Consider the following 25,046-nt stretch of genomic DNA (forward strand, 5'->3'; position numbering starts at 1 on the left):
ATTCCCAGGGTCAGCTTTCCATGAACATGTGGTCACCTTCCCTGGGAGCAGCCTGCCGGTCGGGGGCTTCTTGGCAGCACTCCAATGGGTTCTTTAAGTCCAAAGGAGAAAACTACAGCTCTGGCCTGTGGAACCCTGTGTTTCAGAGACTCCACAGCGAACGCCAAGCCTGACAGGTCTGCGTCTTTGCGTGGGTGGGCTACGTTTTGTGCCTCACATACCTGAGTGAGATTCCTCGGCCACATGCTCTCTGAGTGGTTCTTCCAGCTTTCTGGGAGCCCCTTGTGGCTTCGAGCCCCACGGAATGGGTGCCAGTTGTGGTGTTTCTTTATGAGACCAGATGACCGCCAATGGCAGAAGGAAAGAGCCTGCTCTCTCACTGGGGGAATATTGGCTTTATTCTGGGGTCCTGCCCTGCCGGCTGGAGCTCTTTCCCGGTGGCTCACCAGTGCCCGAGAGAGCTAGGCTCCACCCGTCCTGGGGCTTTTTCCCTGGGGAGGATGGGCCTAGAGGCAGGGACAAGCCACTACCCAATCAGGGACAAGGTGGGAGTGGAACAGAGTTGGGTTACATTCCAGTGTGGGGGATGGGCACAGCTGAGCAGGGACAAACCATGTGATACGGTAAAAGGGGAACAGGGAAAAAACATTACAAATCCAATGAAACACAATATAAACCCAATTAATGCATTACAAGTTTCCATCCTTGTCAAACTTAGAGTGGTATTGGTTACTCCAATGAATGCCTTTTTTGAAGTGAGGATAGGGTTTATTTGGCTTTTTACTATTTTTTTTTCCCTTTGGGCATTGTTTCTGAACATGCCCCTGGTCTCCGCATGCAAAGCACTTAACAGTTGCTTTAGCTGCTTACAATTGCTGGGCAATTGCGGTAACAATTAATTCTGCTTTATATCGTTCTGAGCTGATATTAGCACATGCTTTATGTAATCAGCAAGTTCAACATAAGCACAGTTGCGTTTTAAATCTAAAGCTTTTTTATAGTCATTATTAGCATTTTCATAAGCGAGGGAATTTAAAACAGCATCGGCTGACACTTGCATTTCATTTTGCCATCTGACTGCTGATTGCAGTTGGTTGATGAAGGTGATATCTGGTTCTTGGGCGCCTTGACAAATATCAGCAATTCCTGGCTCTAGGTTTTTTGTATCAGGTACTTTTCTTAGAGCACACAACACAATAGTTCTGCTTTGATCCCAGGCCTGGGGTTGTAAATGCAGCTGGGCACAGGCAGTGGCACATGCCGGTCCCTGAGAGCTGGGGTGCAGTGATTTTAAGTGGCGTATTTTGATTGCCATTATTCAATGCCTGGGTTTGAGCCAAATCTACAAATTCCATCCACCACACAGAGTATTGCCCCCTGTTAAAACTGTTTTTAAAAGAGATATCCAGTCCACCAGTAATATGGTATGCAATTCAGCTATAGTGATGCCTTGAGAGGCTACCTGAAACAGAGGCTGGACAGAATTAAAGGAATAAAGTAGGTATTTATTAAAAGGCCTTCAAAGGATTGTACTGGTTTTAATTTTGACAACTAGGCAGAAACACTAAATTAATGTAGTGGTTTCAGGTTTACTAAATTTTGGTTTTAGTACTCACTTTTTTTCTGTGGGAGAGAGACTAGGAGAAAAACAAAGCAGGCTCAAGCTTAAAAATTAACAAATAGTTTTATTAACACACACTAAAAGAATAGAAAAAGAAAGCTGGGAAAAAAAAGTAAAACAAAACAGAATGAAACTCTAAAAACACTTTTCTCTCCTTTTACAAACTGTTAACTTTCTTACAAAACAACATAAAGAGACAAAACTTGTAATTTTCAGTTAGTTTTACTATCTGATAATAGTCTTTCATCAATTCTTTAGGAGAAGAGTCTCTCTTAGAGTCATGGATCGTACTGACAACTTAGAACAGTTCTCTTGTGGGTTTTTTAAACCGTCACAAAAGCAGCTGCTCGGGGAAACTTGCTTTCGTGACCCCTCCCATTAGCAGCTTCCCAAGCTGCTTATGGGTCATGGGTCTTAGACTCTTGCATACTGGGGTGTCACCTTTTAAAGATGAATAATTCCAAAGCAAAGGATTCTTCATCTCAAGGTACAGAGATATCTTCTCACTTCTTCACTGGTGCAGAGGGCTTCTCATCTCTATCTTTGTTTAAGTATCTTATAGGATTAATATTACTTTGTCTATCACAAACACTTTTGTTCAAATCCACAAACAAACCTAAACAATCATCTCCCCAAAGGCATATCTTTCCCATGATTTAAAGGGATAGTTTAAATATAGAGTTCATTTCCATGGCTCAATAAGGATGGAATGACAAACTCCTCAACCCCCTGTCCCAAGTCTTTTCATTCTTGCACCACTGACTTCATGCTGTTTCTTCTTTATGTTCACTCTGTCTTTTTCTTTTCTCTCTCAGAGAAGGGCTAAGCTCTGGAAGCTTCATGTTGCTAGGAAAGGGTTAAATCTGCCCAGAGTCTCTTCTCTCCCGCAGTAGCTTGTGGCATTAGATGTTTAAGGCCACGCTGGTGAGGGAGGGAAGAACTCACGCAGAAACATCAGAGATTAGAGCACCCGGGCAGTCCGGAATCATAAAAAAAAACCCAAGCAGAGTCATAAATGTCTTTTTGGCCCACCCATCGGTGTAAATCGGGGTGGCCTCAGCCTAAATGGTGCTCATAGCTCTTATTTGGGGCCTGGCAGAGATCTCTCCCTACTCTAGGAACTTTGGAGAAAATAGTTGTTGTAAAGCAGCAACCTCTCCTTCCCCCCCACACCCGGGAGCCAATAGAATCCGGCCAGGCCTCAGGCCAGCTCCCCCCCAAGAGGAGGGAGCAGCAGGCCAAACTCGATGTTATCTGTTTCTCTCTGGTTAAAGGAAAGAAGGAAAAAGCCCACTTACAGGAAATCAAGGGGTTTTATATGGTACTTCCCAAAGTCGTAGCAAAAAATTTTCAGTGGTCAAAACAGATGCCAATATTCCAACTAACCCTCTGATAGGTCCCTGTCCTTTCTAAAGCAATTCCCAGGTCCTGACCTGGAAAATCATTCTACATTCCTCTATAACTAAAAAACCAAACTGTACTAACCCATGACAAGGATACATGACCAGCTCTGAAAATCGATGTGGTTAAAGTTTTTTGGATTGGCTTGAAAAGTCAGCTATCATATTTGTTGGACAAAATTTTATAAAACAGTCTCAAATTAAGCATATATAGCATCAATCTTGATGACTTCCACCCCCTTCAAGAGATTTGGAAATTGTATTAGTTATTCCTTATAGAATTATGGTGCTCCAAATAAAATACTAGCTTTTAAAAGTTTATCCTATTTAGATAATCCATAAATGTATTACAGTAAGTTATTGACTGATCTGAGATAACTGCTTATAGTTACATTATTACAAAGAAGAGATTTATTTACCTGCAACAATACCAGGTAATTATTCAAATTTTCCTTTTTCTAATCAGCAATTTTGCTTTCAGCTAAAAGGGTAGGAGCCAGAGAATCACATAAAGCTGTCAGAAGCTGATGTTCTTCTTTATCCTCTCCTACCTATGTCTGCTAGAACCTGTATTTAATTGTATGACTAGATGTGAATATCCAAGAGGATGTAGTGATTCTGTTGTAAAGTAATACTGATATATGAATTTGGAATTCACAAAATGAAGATTTTGGTTCAACAGAAAGGATTGAAATTCTATGCCAAAACATAATTAATAATAAACCAGGTACTTTCATTATCCTTTATATAGTATCACAGAATCACAGAATGTCTAGGTTGGAAGAGACCTTCAAGATCATCGAGTCCAACCCATGCCCTAACACCTCAACTAAATCATGGCATGGAGTGCCACATCCAGTCTTTTTAAACACGTCCAGGGATGGTGACTCCACCACCTCACCGGGCAGACTATTCCAGTACTTTATCACTCTTTCCATGAAAAATTTTTTCCTAATATCTAACCTTGACGCAGCCTGAGACTGTGTCCTCTCGTTCTGTCAGTTGCTGCCTGAAAAAAGAGACCAAACCCCAGCTGTCTACTGTGATCGGGACATGCAAAGCAATCACACGGAGACGAGAGATTTTGCAGGGCAGAGAGTTCCTCCGAGAGAGCCCAAGGCTGAGCCAAGGCTGAGAGCCCCTCTGCCTGTTTATTTCTTACTTTTTACACATTTGTGGGTCTGGCTGTGGATTGGCTTCTGGAGTTATCACCTCCCAGACAAATGGCCAGACCAGCTGTCAGTTACAGTTGTTTTCAGGTTAGAAATATGCAAACAAAGGACAGAGAATGAAAAACAAAGGATTTGTTTATGTTACATGTGTGAGAAAAGGCAGAAACTGCTCCTAATATTGTACAGTAGCTAAAAAGTCTGACTCCATCTTATGAACAATCAAAAGGCTTTAAAAACTCAGAAAAACCAGGGTGACAGTCTACAACCACCTTTCAGGTAGTTGTAGAGAGTGATAAGGTCACCTCTGAGTCTCCTTTTCTCTAGGCTAAACCCCAGCTCCCTCAGTCATTCCTCATAGGGCTTGTATTCCATGCCCCTCACCAGTCTTATTGCCCTCCTCTGGATGTGCTCAAGCATCTCAACGTCCTTCCTAAACTGAGGGGCCCAGAAGTGGGCACAGTACTCAAGGTGTGGCCTCATCAGTGCCAAGTATAGGGGAAGACTGACCTCCCTGCTCCTGCTGGCCACACTATTCCTGATACAGGCCAGAATGCCATTGGCCTTCTTGGCCACCAGGGTACGCTGCTGGCTCATGTTCAGCTGGATGTCGACCAGTACCCCCAGGTCCTTTTCCTCCTGGGCACTATCCAGCCATACCTTCCCCAGCCTATAACACTGCAGGGGGTTATTGTGGCCAAAGTGCAGGACTCGGCACTTGGACTTATTAAACTTCATCTTGTTAGACTCTGCCCATCCATCCAAGCTTTCCAGATCTCTCTGCAGAGTCATCCTACCTTCCAACAGATTGACACACGCACCCAGCTTAGTGTCATCTGCAAATTTACTAATTAAAGATTCAATATGCTCATCCATGTCATCAATAAAAATATTGAACAGAACTGGCCCCAGCACAGACCCCTGAGGGACACCACTGGTGACTGGCCACCAGCTGGATGCATCACCTTCACCACCACTCTCTGGGCCTGGCCATCCAGCCAGTTCATAACCCAGCAAAGAGTGCTCTTGTCCAAGCTACAGGCTGCCAGCTTATCCAGGAGTATGCTGTGGGAGGCAGTGTCAAAGGCCTTGCTGAAGTCCAAATAGACAACATCCACAGCCTTCCCTGCATCCACCAGGCAGGTCACCTGGTCATAAAAGGAGATCAGGTGGGTCAAACATGACCTACCCCTCCTAAACCCATGCTGGCTGGGCCTGAGACCCTGGCCATCCTGCAAATTCTGTGTGATAACACTCAGTATAAACTGTTCCATTATCTTGCCAGGTACTGAGGTCAGGCTCACTGGCCTATAATTTCCAGGATTGTCCTTTCTACCCTTTTTGTGAATGGGCATCACATTGGCCAGTTTCCAGTCATCTGGAACCTCACCAGTGAGCCAAGACTGTTGGTAAATGATGGAGAATGGCCTTTCAAGCTCATCTGCTAGCTCCCTTGATGCTGCTTGTATTTTCTATTTTATCTCTGGATTTGGGAACAGTTTTAAGGAGATTTTTTGTAGAAGTTCTTCAGGTGAACTCAGTTGCTTTCAAAAAATAAAAGAATATTAGTAATTGTAGAGAGACTACAAAAAGGAAACAGTATATTAATGCAGTTCTCGTCTTTTGGGAATATGATAGTCCTATGCTCCTCAATTCCCTGGTACTCTTCATTAAAATCAAATTACTTAAAAGCAGTGTTTGTCATCAATAATTGTAGCTACGAAGTAGATTAAAGTTGTAAAGTGAAGTGGCTCTCTCTCTCTCTCCCCCTCAGAGCCCGTGCTCCATTTCAGCTAACTTGAGAGAGAAACCACTTCAGAAGGAATCTTCCTTCCAGGGTAAAAGCTACCCAGAGGCAAACCTTTTTTCTTTAGAGAGAACAGGCATCTGTTGATGGCAAAAGGAAAGTCTGCTCTTTGTCCGGGGGGGATCACGGCTTTACTCAGGGGTCCTGCCCCTGCAGAGTCCGGAGCTCAGTCCGGTCCCCGTTCCTGGTGGAAGAGAGAGCTCCCCAGGCAGTTCCAGGGCTTTTTCCCAGGGTGGACAGGCCTAGAGGCAGGTACAAGCCACTACCCAATCAGGGACAAGGTGGGAGTGGAACAGAGTTGGGTTACATTCCAGTGTGGGAGAATGGGCGGGGTGGAGGAGCAGGGACAAACCATGTGATACAGTTTCCAGGGGGATGGGGTGGTACAGAAGAAAACATAAAACCCAGTATAAAAATGAAATACAATATAAACTCAATTAATGAACTACAACAGTAAATCTGCTTGCAGCAGACTCTTATGTTGGCGAGAGGATACAAGGGGAAGGAAATGGCCATCTTTGACATGAAAACTGTGGCAGATCAAAATTCCTACTATTTTTTAACCTGTTGCAATGTATGTGGACAGCATATGCTGTTATTCCTCTCCCCTCTACCCTCCCTAGCTGTCTTTCTATAGATCCAAAAATTACTACATAAATCTGGAACTCCCCGACTAAAAAAGTGACAGTTCTGTCACAATTATGATCAAGTCCATTATGAAATACAACTCACCACAGCTCATATTTTGAGAAAAATTGTCTCTGCCTTGTTGCAGTTCATGGAGACAGGGACGTGACATTAACACACGGAAGATTATGCAGCAACAGCCCACGTTTAATGAGGGGCAGCTCCTTTTATAGGGCTGTCCTGGTTTAGGGCAAATTTCTGAGGAAACCTCCAAATGGGGTCCCTCTAGAAAGCAAACTCAAGCGGCCCTTCCCCAGACTGGTCTGGGAAAAAGGTTTCCTCAGAGAAAAGTGGAAAAACCTGTTTATTCAACAAGCAAAGTGTTCACAAGCACAAAAAAATTAATAATATTAAACAATAAAACGTCTTGCCGTTCTGAAGAGAGATGGCAAATTCAGAAAGTCCTTGCCGTGTGTTGTAGCTCAGCTCGCCCAGTCTCTTATCAGTCCCTCCGGTGCTGGAAAATACTGAGATCTAGGCCTGGTGGGCCACAGGTGTGAGATCTGGGTGTTTTCTAGGTTTTCAGCCCAAAACAGGCTTAAGGAGTTCCAAGAAAAAAGAAAAAAAAAAACAATCCAGGAAACTTCTCTGCCTCAGCTAGCTAAAAACTAACCAAAAGCAAAGGAGATCTCTGTCCTGCTGTCTGTCCGTGCTGCAGACAACACAGTCCAGGAGGAGAATGTGGAGGAGTGAGTGCAATTTCTGGAAACAAACTCGGTGCTTCTCTTTCTCCCTGCTTCGTTCTCAGAACCAGTCTTAAAGGTACAGAACATAATATCCAACATAAACAGAACAGACAATTGGGGATACAAGCATCACAGTCACCCTAGGACAAAGGGCTTTCAAATTTCCCGTGCTTACAGACATGATTGGTCAAGAGTCTCAACTCCATCTAGCTCACTGACCAATGATATGGGTGTATCCGTGCTTCAAAGGGGTTGGCTGAGGTCCTCTGTCTGGGTTTGAATCTGACCTATCATTATCATGTCTAAGGACTTGTTTACTTCAAGCTAGGCTGATCGAGCTGGTATCTGTAAAGCCAAATCATCTGTGCAGATATAGTCCAGCTATATCCATCACAGTTCCTCCTTCCATTCTTTATAAAATGCACAGTGTCCTCTGTTATCTTACCTGCAAGGGCCCTTTGCAGATAAGATGACAGGACAGCATGATGACACATGATTTTACCTAACTCAACAAGCCTAGTCTCTCTTAGCCAGTGATGCATCCCACATATTATAGAAAATGTTACATCCATTCCCAGGAGCAGTCAGGCAGGATTACCAACAATACAAGCTTTCAAATTGGCACACTGGAGGCTTATTACTTGGAAGTTACAAATTTACAGCTTAACTCTGAACAATAAATATTTCAACTTTAGAACCGTGGGAAAATCAAATAACAGAGAAAGCAACTTTTCCAGTTCAGGTTTTTGCCTTAAATAAACTTATCTCAAAAAGTCCCAGATCACCATGTATCAATTGCAGCAGTCATTTAACTCACTGCTCCATCACATCTGCTGGAGCTTCATCAGGAAGATGTTGTCGCTGGTCCTGAGCAGGATGTAGAGCCGGGTGAACACACCTGGTGGGTATCCATCATGTTCTGCTGTCTGTAGAGACACAGACATACCCATGTCCCCATGTTATGAGGTCCCATGGACCCTCCCACTTGTTCATGATAATGTCTTTTACCATTACTTTAGGTTTAGGTGACTGGGCATCTCCAGATGACTACAGTGATAGGAAATGATTTAAGATTACTGTGTCTTGGGATTGTTCTGGTACTGTTAAGTGATCCAAGGTGTAAACAGCTTTTGCTACTCTGCTCTGTGGGGTTTTGCCACCCATTCCCCATTTTTGTTTATCTAAGATGCATTTTAAAGTGCCATGTTGTAATGGTTTTAATTTAATAACTGGGCAGAAACACCAATTAATGTAGTGGTTTTACGTTTGCTAAATTTTGGTTGCCAAATTTAGTGTAGTGGTCTTAGGGTTTATTCTCCTTTTGTGGTAGAAAGATTAGGAGAAAAAGCAAAGCAGGCTCAAGCTTAAAAATAAACAAATAGTTTTATTAACAAACACTAAAAGATGGAAAAAAGAAAGTTGGGAAAAAAACTAAAACAAAACAGAATGAAACTTCAAAACACTCTTCCCTCCCCCTAAAAACTGTTAATTTTCTTACAAAACAACATAGAGAGATACAACCTGTGATTTTCAGTCAGTTTCACCATTTAAACATAATCCTTCATTACTTTGGGAGAGGAGTCTCTCTAGAGTACCATGGAGACACGCCACAAGACTACAGCAGTCTAGTGGCTTCCAATGTCACAAATCTGCAACCACCCAGAATTTTTGCAGATTGTGCTGTTCTACCCATTAGCAGCCTTTCTCCTGGCTACTTATGGGCCTCTCAGTGTATCTGGGGTACTGTTTAAGAATGCTTCTTCTAATACAAAACAAGGATTCTCTTATTCTATCTCTAAAATCGTCTCTATCTCCAAAGAAATAAAGGCCCCCTCTTACCCCAGGAGCTGAGGGATTTAAATCACTTTCTCTCCAAAAATCATCTTTGTCTCAAAGGCTGAGACCTCTCTTTAACCCAGGAGCAAGGACTTTGAGATTCTCACTTAAATCTGAATCATATCAGTCCCCAGTTTTGATTAGAAACAGCATTCCCCCAAACAACATTAAGATGTTGCAAGGAACAGTCCATTTCTCCATAGTTTGCCCCAGACAAGTCCAGTTAAAAATGTCCACTTCTTTGATCCCATTGTCCAATAATATTATCAGTTCTTTCACTCTTGATCTACTGACTTTATGCAGTGTCTTTTCTACGTCCACTCTATCTCTTTCTTCTCTCTCTCAGGGAAGGGTTAGGCCTTGGAAGCTTCATGTTGCCAGGAAAGGGTTAAATTTGCCCAGGCCTGCAGTGGCCATGTGATCTCTCCCCCAGGCTGCAGAAATGAAAAGCCATGCTGATGGGGGAGGCTGGTGGAGGTCCTCCTTTCCACCCCTTGGTCTCATTTAGGGTGGCTCAGCTCGGAGTTGTTATAAAGCTGCAGGCTTTCTTTCTCTGCTGCCAGCGGCTATTAAGCCAGGCCATGGCTTGGCCCCCTCTGCCAGGGTCCTGGGCACATGGCCAGCACTGCCGAGCTGCAGCCTCCCCTCTCCCCTGCCGGCAGACGGGGGAAAGGGGGCTCAGCCGGCCTGGGCCACTCCCTGTGCAGGCAGGGGCTCCCAGAGGCCTGGCCGGGCCCTGCCTGGACACCCAAGGGCAGCGGGGCCTGAGCCAGGCTCTCCTGCTGCCCACGATGTTACCTGGTGACTGACCCAGAAGCAAGAGAGTGACCTGCAGGAGAATCAGGCTTTATATGGGTACTTCCCAAAGTTGCATTTGACGTTCTCAGTGGTCAAAACAGATGCCAATATCCCAAACTAGTCTTCTGATAGGTCCCTGTCCTTTCTAAAGCAATTCCAAGGTCCTGACAGGGAATAAGCATTCCATATTCCTCCCTAACTAAAAACCAAACTATGCCAACCCATGACACACCTCTAAAATCTTTCTCAGGGATTGGGAAAACCACTCTATGCATGCAGAGTGAAAATCCAATTATTGTTACAGGACCAGAAGGAAAGACAGCGGTCATTCATCCTTTCATTGTGCAGAAGCCCATCACAGTGTGGGGAAGAGACATCACAATAGGGAATGAGAATAGAAGTGGATTTTTAATGAGGGTCACTGAAGCACTCACCACCTTAAAACTGACCTAGAAAACAGATAACCCTGTTTGGGTGGACCAGTGGCTCTTAGAACAAGAAAAGTTAAATGCTCTTAAGAAATTAGTGAAGGAACAATTGCAGAAAGGCCACATCAAGCTGACAAATAGTCCCTAGAATTCTCCAGTGTTCGTCATCCACAAGAAAACTTCCAACTCATGGAGACTGCTCCATGACCTCAGGAAAATCAATGAAGTCATCGAAATAATGGGACCACTTCAACTTAGACTTCCCTCTCCCTCGATAATCCGGAGAGAGGGGCCACTTGTAATCATAGATTTGAAAGATTGCTTCTTCAACATTCTGGTTCATCCGGATGACACTCCTCAGTTTACATTTTCTAACCCAAGCATCAACAAAGAAGAACCTTTATAAAGATATCACTGGGTGATTCTTCTGCAAGGTCTCAAGAACTCGCCAACAATCTCCCAATGGTTTGTGGCACAGGCCTTGTCTCCAGTTTGAGAAAAACATCTGCAAGTGATGATCATACATTACATGGATGATCTGCTCATTTCAGCACCAACACACACAGAAATGCAAGAGGCTCGTGACAGCATGATCGCAGAAGTTCAAAACGCAGGACTGGAAGTCTCTACATCAAAGATCCAAGAAGTCCCACCATGGAAATACTTAGAATGGAGGATTACAGAACAAACAATTAGACCACAAAAAAATACAACTTAGGACCAATATCAACAATTTGCAATATCTACAGCAAATTTTAGGAGAGATGAACTGGATCAGACCAATACTGGGCATCACCAATAATGAGTTTGTGCCACTTTTCAACATACTGAGAGGAGACTGTAACATCAAATCTCCCATCACCCTTACACCTGAGGCTCAAGAAACCCTTGAGAATATTTCTGAAGCTCTTCAGCAAAGACAAACACATTGCTGCGAGATATCACAGCCATTTTCTCTTGCAGTATTAGGAGAAAAAATGCAACTGTATAGCACAAAGTGGATGTTTTCACAGAGATGCAACATCATGGGAGTTTTGGAAAGTCTTTCTGGATTGTAACAAGTATTTTCACAGTAATTTCTCAAAAAACAAATAATTTCTCAGAAATATTTTGTTTTGTCTTAGATACTGTTCTTGCATGTTTTTTAATATTTAACTGTTGCTACTCTTTTGAGAGACTGTAATGTTATGGTCAATGGCTTAAACATTGTTATGAAGGACTTTTTGCCCATTATGGCAAAACTGTATGTAAAAATATAGTTGAAAAAGTGTGGTAGTGTGGTTCATAGAACCAATGTAGCTTGAAGTTTGGCAGTCCATATTAGAACAACTGTATTGGGTTTGTGTGGCCAGGTTTTGGTAGTGGGAGGACTACAGGGATTGCTTCTATGCGAAGTGCTGAGAGCTTCCTCCATGTCCAGCAGAGCCAATGTCAGCTGGCTCCAGGACAGACTGGCTGCTGGCCAAGGATGAGCCAATTAGAAATGGTGGCAACACTTTTGTGATAACATATTTAAGAAGGGGGGAGAAAACTTCATGAGAGCAATTGCAGCCAGAGACAAGTGAGAATATGTGAGAGAAACAACTCTGCAGACACCAAGGTCAGTGAAGGAACGGGAAGAGGTGCTCCAAGTGCTAGAGCAGATTCCCTTGCAGCCTGTGGTAAAGACCACGGTGAAGCAGCTGTGTCCCTGTTTGTGAAAAACGCCAATCACTTGTTTTTAAAATTTTGAAAGTTTAATAGTAAATAAGATGGTTATAAAAATAGAGTTAGAGTAAAAAAATTGAACAATTAGGGTTAGGACAATATGAGACAATAAAAGCAAAGTTACAGACATCTGGGTGCCTCCCCGAGCAAAAAAGCTCCAGAGAAGGACCCCTGTTAACAAAGGATTATCTCTTAAAAGCAATAGCCTGTTGAATATTCATACATTTCATACATGATGTATAAATTCCATTCAAACAAAGAATTGTCTCTGGTTAGTATCACTTTTTTTCCTTTAATCTCTATGGCGTCTTCAGGGCTGAGCAAGGCAGGAGAAGTTGGTCTCCTGATAAGGAAGTAGTAATTTTTTTTTTTCTCTGAAAGATTTACGTTTTCCTGTGGTTGGTATATAAAAACTACATTTTAACTACAAAACTACCTTTACCATACTATCAAAATATTAATACAACATTAACAATCAATACAACATAATTGTCTTGGTTTGGGACAAATTTGGGAGAAAACCCCTGTAGAGGATCCCTCTAAGGAAGCAAGCCCAAGTGGCCCCTCCCTCCAACCGGTCCGGAAAAAAAAACTCTCCACTCTCTCGAGCCCCGCAGTGGGCACCAGTTGAAAGTGGAAAAAAAGTGGAAAAAACTATTTTACTAAACAGAAGAAGTACATACAAGTATAAAGAATGAATAATATGAAAACAATAAAACCTCTCTTTCTAAAGTGAGATGGCAAATTGAGAAAGTCCTTGCTGTGGGTAGAGCTTGGCTCTCTCTCAGACTCTTTTCAGTCTCAGTCTCTCCGGCGCTGCTGGAAAATGCCGAGGTCCAGGCCCTGGTGGGCCGCAGGTGCAGCCCCCAGTGCTCCCCTGGGTTTTCAGTCTAGAGCAGGTTTAAATAGTTCTAAGAAAAAGGAAAAAAAAACAGTCCAGGGAACTTCTCTGCTTTAGCTAGCTGAAACTAACTAAAAGCAAAAAAAAAAAAAAAAAAAAGATCTCTGTCCTGCAGTCTCTCCAAGCTTCCGCCGAACACGCTGTCCACAGAAGAATGTGGAGGAGTCAGGTAGTTTTCTCAAAACAAACTCCGCGCTTCTCCTTGCTCTTAGAACCAGTCTTAAAGGCACAGGACTCAATATACAGCACAAACAGAACAGACGACTGGGGATACAAGCATCATAAAGTTACCCTAGGACAATAATACATATAGTAAATATCTTGCGTAGAGCCATATAATGTGCACTTTTCACACTGTTCTTGCTATCTTGTTTTGCATCTCTTTCCTGAAGTTTCCCTTCTTTTTAAAGAGCAGAGACCAAGTGTCAAAACTAATAGGGGATGAGTCTGTTTTCTCTTTCATGTTTAGGTACAGAAATGGTGTTGACTAGTGATGCGTGTATGAGGGCCAGGGTACTATTTAGAGAATGCAGTAAGCCTCTCTTTCTATTTGCTTTCAGGTGGAAATATCTTACTGCCTTTCATTCTTCACAGGGTTACACCTCATTTTGGAATGATTGCATCTCCTCCGGATTGCGTGGCTGTATGTTAATTGAATTGGCATTGCGAGGGCGTCTTCAGTTAGAGGCTTGTGGAATGAGGCGTAAAAGTCTATTGACAAGAAAGGTAAGTGGAGGAAAGTGGTCACATTTACTTTTGTGTCCTGATTCAGGCAATGCAGTAGCTATAATTTAAGGGTAACTGTAACCAATATAATTTTTTTTTTCTTTATATGGATTTTGGAGGTTAGGATTTTTTTCCTTTTCTTTCTGTCATGGAATTTTATCCCATTTGTTGCTAAGAGACAATCATGACCGGTACTTAAGAGAGACAAAAGATGTAGCCGAGGGGGAGGGGGAGGAATGCAGATGGAGGCACTATCTTAGCTGAGGGGCTTTCTCTTGGGAAGGGCAGAGATACCCTGAGAGGTTGGATGCGGCTCCCACCTCTTTCTTACTCTGGACTTCGGAGGACTGTTGGAGCTGCTGCCTGGGAGGGGAATTTGCTACCACTGCAGGAGTCCAGTCAGGTCCTTCTTCTTCTGCCGTGGGGTGAGCTTTTGCTCATGAGAGCAACCACTGAACTGGGACCTTATTAACACCCTACCTCACTAAAAAAGAAGAACTTTCACCATCTGCTCAGGTGCCTCAGGGGAAAACCCCGGAATCCCCTCCCCCTCCAAGGGAGCCTCTCTCTCAGCTGTGTTCAGGAGCTGGGCAGCCACTGCCCAGCCCTCGCTGTTTTCTCTGCCACTGCTCCGAGGTTTCTTTGCTACACTGTAATTCGCACCCGCTGCCTGCCCAGATACTCCGTGGTTCCAGCTACAGATGCCGAGTTTCTGATACATCTCATCTACCGATCCGGGGCTTTGCTCATCCCTGCCTTCCCAGCTTGCTACTCCGAGGTCCCTGCTACAGCTCGTTTTGCTATCCAGAGGGGCCACTGGAATCAGCTGCCCCTGGGCGTTCATAAAAGAAGCCCCTTCTCCATCCCTTTCTGCCGGCTGCGTCCGCCATTGTCGACGTGGGGAAAAGCTTGCTGGACTGGTGCCACAGCACCCCCTGCAGCCTTGGAGGAATCATCGCACTTGCCCTGCCCACCGGGAGCCCGCCAGCACCCCTGCCGGCTGCAACCGTAACTACACTAAAGAGGAAAGTGCCCGCAACTAAGAAGGCTGTTACTGGGTTTCTGGTTCTGTTTGTTGTTGCTGCCGCCATAGTTGCTGTTGTTTGTTTGCCTTGTTATACATCCTAGTAAAGAACTGTTATTCCTTTTTCCTATATCTTTGCCTGAAAGCCCCTTAATTTCAAAGTTATAATAATAATTTGGAGGGAGGGGGTCATATTCTCCATTCCAAGGGAAGTTCCCACCTTTCTTAGCAGACACCGGTCTTTCAAACCAAGACAGCATGGAAAGGAAACAATCCTTGTTCCTTGGGCTCATGAGAACACAAAGCTAACTGTATCTAGTTTAAGCATGTGACCACTGTATTAATTTTGTTGTACTCACTAACCTTTAAGATAGGGAAATTTTTGAGGTTCTTTACTGAATTATGCTGAATAATTGAGGCACCTTAGTTTATTACTTTTGGCACTGGATCTTTTTTCTTAGTACAAAATGTGCAAAGTCACACTGAAGAATTTTTACTTTATCAGCATTAGAAGATATTTGTAAAATACACTTATTGAAAACAGTCAAATGTTGTCTATCCATCAGAAATTATATTTTATGACATATTTCCCTTTCAATATTATCCCTTGTTAAATTCCCCAAGCTTCTCCTAGCTTCCTCCTCTTCAGAAGAACTGAACTTCTGTTCAGACAAACAGCTCCTAATTTTTTTTTTTTTTTTGCTTCATTTAAGCATATTCAGCATTGATTAGTTTGCACAATTATTTCTTTTGCCTCCAAATCTTTTGGTTCCTTAGGCATTCAGGAATGTTCTTTAGCAGTTATTTTCATATCGCACAAACATTTTTAGGTCTATCTAACTGAATTTTTAACTGTCTTTTTAGGAAAATGGAAAAATAACTTGTGTATAACCTTGATAAAGAATACAAGTAAAATTACTGTTTTCCTTTTTTTTAGTTTTATCATGTGATTTTTGGGGATGGGCTGGTGTGTTTGCTTCAATTTGTTTCCTTCTCTTTTGTTTAAGGAGAACTAAAAGGTACCCAACATTAAATGCTTTGGTTTTTCTGCTGTTGAAAGGCAATCAAGAGATTTCTTTTTTCAGACAAGAGGGTTCTATGAAAAAGTCTTAATATAAAATTCAAATGAGGACTGATTTCTGCTTAAGGAATTCCATGCAAATAAAATCCAGAACTACTGATATATATGATGTTCCTTCTCTCCTTGCCCCATCTCTCTCAGTTTAGAAATCCTTCTCATTAATGACTTGTGCTGTTTTATACCTTATATGATGTCTTGCATTAATACTACATTTTAAGTCTCATTTATGTATTTGCAAGATTTGTCTCAGCTCTACCAAGTGTCCCCCTCATCTCTCTTTGCAAGCTTTGCTCCGCTTGCCCTCAGATCTTTGTGAATTAAATACTGTGCTTAGTGAGTGGAATGAACTGTTTAGTTGCATCCAAGGTTGTGATTCAGTGAGGTAGAGTCTTAGTGGTAATAACATTTTTATATAGCTTCTGTCCCTCAGGCTAGCCCTTCTCCCTCCTCATCCCTGCTCCATTCTGGGACTTAGTGGAAAGGTAAAATTTCATTAAAAGCAAAGCTTTGATTTTTGACTTGAAACCCTGTATCTTCAAACTATGGTCTGAATGGAGGGAGTTCAGGTTTCAGCCACATTAGCCTGTCCTGCAGCTGAGAAGGCTAGTCCTGTCTTTGAAAAGAGGTTTATTATTGGAGTCTCTCTTGGGTTGTTACTAGTTTTGGTGCAACACTCAGGTAACCACTCTGACTAAAAACTAATTCACTTCTTTGATCAGTTTGAATCACTTTCTTGATCTTGTCATCAGATAGGCCACAAGTGAGACTGCTGGCACAAGTGATAAAGTGAGAACAAGAAAAGGGTAGAATTAGTTTTTTGGGAAGTAGTACAGAATTATAACCAGCTAATTATGGCCTTGGTCGCACAACTGACTTAAAAGATTGATAACTACAAAGATTTCCACTTAAAACATTAAATTGAGTGGATATTTGCTGATTATTTTTTGCCATTTCTAAGGCACAACTTCAGAAGTGATCAAGATGCATTAAATCCATGCTTGAATCCCATAGAGAGACAAATGAGAATAAGAAACTGGCAGATGAGGACATGATGAACCTTAGTGAAATGTTTGAAAGTCAGTATGACATATTTTATGTTGCAACATCCTTGTACATTTGGCTTCAGAGTATGCAATCATTGCATAATTTTGTAGTTCCATCTACTGGTGCCACTTTTAGAAACAAATAAATGAATGAGGTTTATGTGTATATTAATTTCTAACACTAGTGGTTATTCAAGGTAGAAAATGGTACTTTATGCTGCCTTACAGTCTCAAAGCAAACCTAGTAATTACGGTTCTTAAAAGAAATTCCAATAAATCCTTGGCAGATTAACTTCAGTATTTTATAGATGACAATTCTGAGTGATTAATGCATGAGTGGATTTTTGTGTTAAAACTAAATAATAAAGTTTACTTAAAAATCAATGCAAGAGATGCTTCATCTTTAGCATGGCTTAATTGCAAAGCTGTATTGTGGAAAATGAAAATTGAATATTCTGTATAATTGAAATGTCAGCAGTTGAATACAAGGCGAATGTAGTACATGCTAAATCACTGAAAAACTGGAATAAAGAAATATTCTTTGCAGTAAGGCTAAGGACCATCATCTGAATAAACAGGATCTTCTTTCTATACATTAGCTCATTTATTAAAGACAGAAAAGATACCCTCTTGAAGATGCTCAATCCTAGAATCATCACAGAATCATGGAATGGTTTGGGTTGGAAGGGACCTTAAAGATCATATCATTCCAACCCCCCGCCATGGGCAGGAACACCTTCCAATAGATCAGGTTGCTCAGGACCCCATCCAACTTGGCCTTGAACACTTTCAAGGATGGGTCATCCATAACCTCTCTGGGCAACCTGTTCCAGTGCCTCACCACCCTTACAGGAAAGAATTTCTTCCTAATATCTAATCTAAACCTACCCTCTTTCAGTTAAATCCGTGCCCCCTCGTCCTATCACTACATGCCCTTATAAAAAATCCCTCTCCAGCTCTCTTGTAGGTCCCCTTCATGTACTGAAAGGCCACAATTAGGTCTCCCCAGAGCTGCCTCTTCTCCAGACCCAATTATCTCAGCCTCTCCTCATAGGAGAGGTGTTCCATCCCTCTAATCATCTTCATTGCCCTCCTCTGGCCTCACTTCAACAGGTCTATGTACTTCCTGTGCTGGGGACCTGGTAGCTGGATTCAGTACGCCAGGTGTTGTCGCATGATAGCGGAGTAGAGGGACAGAATCTCCTCCCTTGCCCTTCTGCCCACATTGCTTTTGATGCAGCTCAGGATATGATTTGCTTTCTGGACTGCCAGTGCACATTGACAGCTCATGTCCAGCCTCTCATCCACCAGCACCTCCAAGTCCTTCTTGGCAGGGCTGCCCTTGATCCCTTCCTCCCCAACCCTGTATTGATAGTGAGGGTTGCCCTAACCCAGGTGCAGCATCTTGCACTTGGTCTTGTGCATCTCATGAGATTCCCATAGGCCCACTTCTTGAGCTTGTCCATGTCCCTCTGGATAGCATCCCATCCTTCAGGAATGTCAACTCTACCCTCATCTTGGTGTCATGTGCAAACTTGCTGAGGGTGCACTTGATCCCTTTGTATATGTCATTAATGAAGACATTGAATAGCACTTGGTCCCAATACAGATCCCTCGAGGGACAACACTTACCCCCAGTGTCCATCAGGACTGTGAGCTGTTGACCACTACCCTCCGGATGCAACCATCCAACTGATGCCTTGGGAAGGCTGACCTCGAAGACAGACTGAACAGAGCCAGAGAATAGACATTTATTGAAAGGCCTTTAGGATACACCTTGGGCAGGATAAGAGCCTGACCAGGGCTACATCCAAGGTGGACTTAAAATGGTCACAAGGTCTCACACTTTTATAAGTTTTGGTCCATTTGCATATTGGGGTTTAATTGTCCAATTACAGCATTGGGTTGTGAAGCCTCATCCTTCTTGTTTTCTTTCTTCAGTCCACTGTTGTTTATGCTTTTGGGCCTGAAAGTTGTACTTGTTGTCCTTGGTCTTCAGCAAGAAAAGGATTTGTTTTGTCTACCTACTCTATGAAGAGAGCTCACTAGCACTTAATATGAGGCTCAGAACTACATCCCTAGGCAGCACAGAATCAGAAAAACAATAAAGTTAAAACTTAAGGCATCACAACCAATTCCTTATCCACTGAACAGTCCACCCATTGAATCCTTCTTTCTCTAATCTAGAGAGAAGGATGTAGGGGACCATGTCAAAAGTCCAGATAAAGGACATCTGTAGCCCTTTCCTTTTCCACTGATGTGGTTACTCCATTGTAGAAGGCCACTGGGTTGGTCAGACAGGACTTGCCCTTGGTGAAGCCATACTGATTGTCCTGAATCACCTCCTTGTCCTCCATGTGCCTTAGCATAGCTTCTAGAAGAATCTGTGCCATGATCTTGCCAGGCACAGAGGTGAGGCTGACAGGCTAGTAGTTTCCAGGGTCTTCCTTTCTACCCTTTTTAAAGATGGGCACAATATTTCTTTTTTTCCTGTCACCTAGGATTTCACTTGAGTAACATGATTTTTAGAATATCATGTAGCTTGATAACTACATCAGCTAATTCCCTCAGGACCCTGATTCATCACATCAGGTCTCATAGACCTATGTTCAATCAGGTTCCTCAGGTGATCATGAACCAGATCTTTACTTACTGCTGCTGAAGCTGGAAATGTGGGATACGGAATTTACACAGGCGCTTTATAAAGCATATAGAAAAAGGAATAAACATATAATGCTCAGAGTTAAGTGTCCTGCCCCTCCTAAACCACTCAGCTAGCCAGGCACCCCTGATAGGTTGTGTTATTCTATGTATTAAGTCCAGAAAATGTTGAATGTCGTCATCCATACTAGCTGATTCAGCAGTTATGTAAAAGCAGCACATGCCTTCAAGCTCAGAATAACATTTATGATGTTGAAGAGAGAGGTAGTTTATCAGTAATCGATGCTGTAAGGTTCCTCCATGTATAGCAGTTACTTCCAGTTTTAAGGCAACAATTGCCTTGGATGTCCAATTAAAACCTTGTACAAGGGCACACACCAGGTGCTCTTTATTTGCTTCTTGAAAAGACTAATAAGTTAGTTACAGTAAAAACCAAGCACATACAAGTATTTACATATTGATCTTGCAGAAATGTATCCAAGGTATGTGCTTGTAGTACAAGCCTACAAGGTATGATGAGTCAACCTGTGAAAAGGAAGGAAAACAGGAGCGTCATCTCCTCCCAGTAATACATACACTGTTGCTCCAGCTTCTTCAGCCAGTATTGCTCCAGGCTTGGTAACTTGACATAGGATAATTGCCCACAGATTGAAGAGCTGTGGCTTGCACTTTTTCAGATCAAACTGCTATTCGGTATTGGGTTTGTAATACCAATAACAGTTCCAATGCTATCCCCCTAGATAAGGCACAGGAAATCATCAAACATACCTTAAATACAAGAAGCCAAGAATATGATTAAAAGAGGATGCAAAATAAGGGGAGAAGTCAGAGTATAAGACCATACTGTATTGTTAGGGGTGTTGCAAATAAGTGGTACAGCTGTCTCAATTTTCTGGGGGGTAACTATCATCTATTTCAGGCCATGCTTTTGGGCAGAGCCATTGTAGCTAGGAAAGCAGCCAGGGGGTCTAAGCATTCAGTGCTGGGATATCCTGGAATGTGGGGCATCACCATCACAGCCTCCCCAGTCTCCAACTTTTTTTCTCGCCATGACATGGTTGTTCCTGGATCCTGCTGACTATGCCTAGTGTTTGAGTCAACACAGGCAGAATAACCACAAACTCATGGCTGAAACACAAAGAGTAAATTTATTTTTGTTACCTTACTAACCAGAAGATCCTCAAAGGAACACATGGGCAAGGGTACACAAGAGAGGATGCAGGCAGCATTAAGCTCCATTCCTTCTAACAGTCACCTTGTCATGGAAGGATATCAAGTTATTCAAGCAGGACCTGCTTTTCCTAAACCCATGATGGCTGGGCCTGATCCCTTGATTGTCCTATATGTGTTGCATGATGGCACTCAAGATGATCTACAACCTTTGTTGGCATTGAGTTCAGGCTGTCAGGCCTGTAGTTCCCCAGATCCTTCTTCCAGCCTTTCTTCTAGATGGGCATCACATTTGCTAACTTTCAGTCAACTTGGACCTCCTGGTTGGCCAGGACTGGTGGTGAATGACTGAAAGTGTCTTGGTGAACCACTGTCAGCTCCCTCAGTACCCTTGGGTGGATCCCATCTGACCCCATAGACTTATGTGTGTCCAAGTGGTGTAGCAGGTAGATGATCATTTCCCCTTGGATTATTGGGTTTTCATTCTGCTCCCCATCCCTGTCTTCCAGCTTACAGGGCTGGGTACCTGCAGACCATCTGGTCTTACTATTAAAGACTGAGGCAAAAAAGACATTAAGTACCTCAGCCTTATCCTTTGTTGCTATGTTTCTCTCTCATCCAATAAAGGAGATTTTCCTTGGCCCTTTTGTTGACAGTGTATTTATAGAAACATTTCTATTGTCTTTTATGGCAGTTGCCAGGTTAAGTTCTAGTTGGGCTTTGGCACTTCTAATTTTCTCCCTGCACAACCTCATGACATCCTTCTAGTCCTCCTGAGCTGCCTGCCCCTTCTTCCAAAGGTCATAAACTCGCATTTTTTTCTGAGTTCCAGCCAAATCTGTCTGTTCAGACAGGCCATTCTTCTTCCCTGCCAGCTTGTCTTTTTGGCACATGGGGACAGCCTATTCCTGTGCCTTTGAGATTTTCTTCTTGAAGAATGTCCAGCCTTCCTGGACTCCTTTTCTCTTCAGGACCACCTCTCAAGGGACTCTGACAACCAGTGTCCTAAACAGGCTGAAGTCTGGCCTCTGGAATTCCAAGGTGGCAGCTCTGCTAACAGTTCTTACGCTGTTAGGACTCTGGAGTTAACCAAGAAGCATCTGTCAGCACATCTTCCTTCAAGAAAGAGCAGATTCTTGAGCATAGGAGAGAGGTGGACATGTGTCTTGGTTTGAAAAGACAGGTATCTGCTAGGGAGAGGCAGGCCTCTCTAGGAATGGGGAATTCCAATTCCTTCCCTCCGTGTTATTATAATTTGGAAGATTAAAAAAAAACTTTTCAGTCAGAGCTATGGGGAGAGGAATAACAGTCCTTTACTATTAAATATAACAGGACAGACAAACTACAACAGCAATTATAATAATAATAAAACAGAACCAAGAACCCCGAGGGGCTTTGTCTCACAAGTCCCGAGCAGTCTGATCTCTTGGGATCCCAAGAGCACCAAACTGAAACGGTGGAAACTCGGGGCTGATGGCTGGAAACGGTGGGTTGTCCCGGCAGGCAGGGGGGTGTCCCAGCAGGCAGGGGGGTGTCCCAGCAGGCAAAGTGAGCAGTGCCGAAGACGCCGCGGCGGCTGGACCTGGGCTGACCCAAAATCCAGCAGGGCAGGCGAAAAACTCCGAATTCCTGGGCGCTCCAACAGATGATAGAATTCTCAGGACCGAATCCCTCCATTAACCGTGGAATCCACACAACTACCAGTTGCCCGACCGTCCTCCCCGGAAAACCGAGAGCCGAAAAGAACCCCCATCCTCAGCTCCCAGGAGCCTTTTCCTCCTGCTAAACTAAGTGATCCACTCCTTTTGTACGGGTTAAGCACCCTTTAACTATCAGTATTTAGTCTCCTAGCAACTTATGGGGGGGAAAAATTCCACAGGAAAACTTAACCCCCAACATTATGCTTCTCCTGTTGTCTATCTGCATGTGCTGGGAAAAGAAGGGGAAGGGAAATACAGTGAAAGTGTGAACCAAAATACTTATGTTTGAGAGTAGAGTGTGCTGGTTTTAAAACTCAGCAGGAAAATTAAGCCCACTCAAACCACCCCCTTTCAATAGTGGAGAAAAAAAAATAGGAGAGATTATAAGTTGGAGTCACAATTTACTGAAGAAATTGTAATGAACACACCAGCTGTACAAAAGATTAGTTTACCCACAAAAAAGGGTATTCACCACTGAAAGATGTTACCTGGCCCACTAGGACAAAACCAAGATGGTGGCTGTTCCCAAGCTGCTGGCTCCATGTAGTTTCCCCAGAAAAAGACAAGATGGTGGCTGTTCCCACACTCTGCACCATGTGGCCCCCTGGGAACAATGGCAAGATGGTGGGGGGCTCCTGCACTGGACCAGCATCTCAAGAGAGCAAAGGAAACAATGTGGCAAACTAGTTTCCACAGTTTAATGCCTTCTCCTATCCAGAAAACAATGGAAAACAGGGGCAAAGCAAAACCTGGAAAGCTATTTCACCCAAAAGGAGTTATGTTGTAGAGCTGCTCACTCCACATCACCCAGCAGGGTTCTCCCTGGTAGCTTCGATGTCAGGTGGCAGCTGGGATCTTGCAGGGCAACTTCATCTCCCTAGTGAGCCTGACAAAAGAGGACCCTTCCACATCTGCCCATGTTTTTTAAAGGGGACAAAACCACTACCTTCCACAAGTGGGGCAAGAAAAAAGTACTGGTTCCTTGCCAAAGACTGCTCCCCCTCCAATGAAGTGGGTGGTGTGGAATAAACAGTGCTAAAACTCTGCCCCTTATCCCTGTACCTTGGACATAAGGGTAATTAGAAGAATCTGTGCAGTGAATATGCAATGTAGCAGAGATATGAGAAGAAATAGTGCTGTATGCCTGGCTGCAGAGAACAGTTAATTTAGAAACAAAATCACTGTGTATTGTGGCTTCCCAAGACCTTATAGACCCCTGAGTTGAATGGGAGAATCTATACTCCTTATAGGTCTTTCCTCTAAATGCTTGTATATTTAGGCTCATATGGTCATGGTGGATTATAGTCCAAAGAGCTTCTTAATCTTCTTTACAGTGGTAGGAAAGCATATCAACCCCAAATAAGCAAGAAAAGCTGTTTTCTAATTTTTTTTTTTTAATTACTTAAAAAATGCTTTTACGTTTGGGATACATCCTTTTAGTGAGGTTTATGCTTGTGTGTTTGCTTGTTTTTATAAAGCAGGTCAAAAAGATGACTTCATATCTTAGCTGTTAAAGTGAGATGGTGAATAGTAGGTGTAATATGTAATATAAAGTCAATTCGCGTTCGGTCTGAATTAAACTTTGTAAAATATAAAATGTACTTGGGATTTGAAAAGCGGAATGTGAGGGGGGGCACGGAGGATTGAGAAACAGGGGGGTTTTCTGCCGGGAAACCATCAGAACATTTGTTTACCCAGTGAATAGAAGGAGTGACCAGATAAGATGTGTCCCCCCCGGAGATGAACCTGCTAACGACGCAGCGATCAACACCAGATAGGTATCTTATCTGCTCCAGCCGAGTTTTACATCTCTAAACACCACTCCAGAGTAAGCAATAAAGACATTGTTCCACCACAGGAAACCTATTCAACTGACCGGAGACATGGACATGAATATCTGATGAAGCAAAAAGGGACACGAGAAGTAAGGTAGCTTCTCATCCTTAGCGAAAGACTGTATAAAAGCCAGAAGCTCGTGACACACTTTGTGAACAGGGTAGATTCAGAGCAATCAGAGTCCGTTTCTGCATTCACCCAGTGCCGAAACCCGGGGTTCTACACTGTTCCTTTTAATTGTGGCTGTTAGAGACTGAGTTTAAGTCTTGAAATAAAAATATATATTTTGATTCACGAAATTGGGCTTGATCATTTATTACAATCTGGTGACCCCAATGTGATGGTCTGATTTCGGGACCCTTGGACCCCCGTCTCTGGCCAGGAGGCGCCCCGCTGATTTCAGCGGTCTGGCAGAGCCGGGAGACCCTGTGGAACCGATCAAACCACAAGTCGAACTTAAGCCAGAAAAGCCACAATTAAAAGGAGGATAGGTGAAATCAGAGCTCTCGGGGAACTCGGGGAAGTCCAGGGTAAAGGGCCTCCACAGCCGCGGTGAAGACACAACTCATAAAACTCTACGTGCACGAAGAATCCACGCGAGAAAAGGATCGTAAGTATTGCATGGTTGAGTGGGTGTGACCGAGCATGTGAGTGAGACGTGGTTTTATCACTAAGCGAGTGGGACCCCAAGATTGCAGTTCCACTTCCCCACGAGGGGTGTGGTCAGTCGCTGGGGAAGCAAAAATTACGGGGGTAAAAGACACA

The 25,046-nt window shown here is 43.2% G+C and overlaps 1 protein-coding gene across 3 annotated transcripts in view; it reads left to right on the top strand.

The window, feature by feature from the left end:
* Nucleotides 1-25,046, top strand: part of LOC120764895 (Golgi phosphoprotein 3-like) — a 144,700-nt gene that overhangs the window by 36,592 nt on the left and 83,062 nt on the right. For all 3 annotated transcript variants that reach the window (XM_058423903.1, XM_040089016.2, XM_040089017.2), the window contains exon 2: nucleotides 13,635-13,766. In XM_058423903.1, the coding sequence (XP_058279886.1) occupies nucleotides 13,635-13,766 (132 nt within the window). The remainder of the gene's footprint in view (nucleotides 1-13,634; nucleotides 13,767-25,046) is intronic.

This window comes from Hirundo rustica, chromosome W, assembly GCF_015227805.2.
Source record: "Hirundo rustica isolate bHirRus1 chromosome W, bHirRus1.pri.v3, whole genome shotgun sequence".
Lineage (NCBI taxonomy): Eukaryota > Metazoa > Chordata > Aves > Passeriformes > Hirundinidae > Hirundo > Hirundo rustica.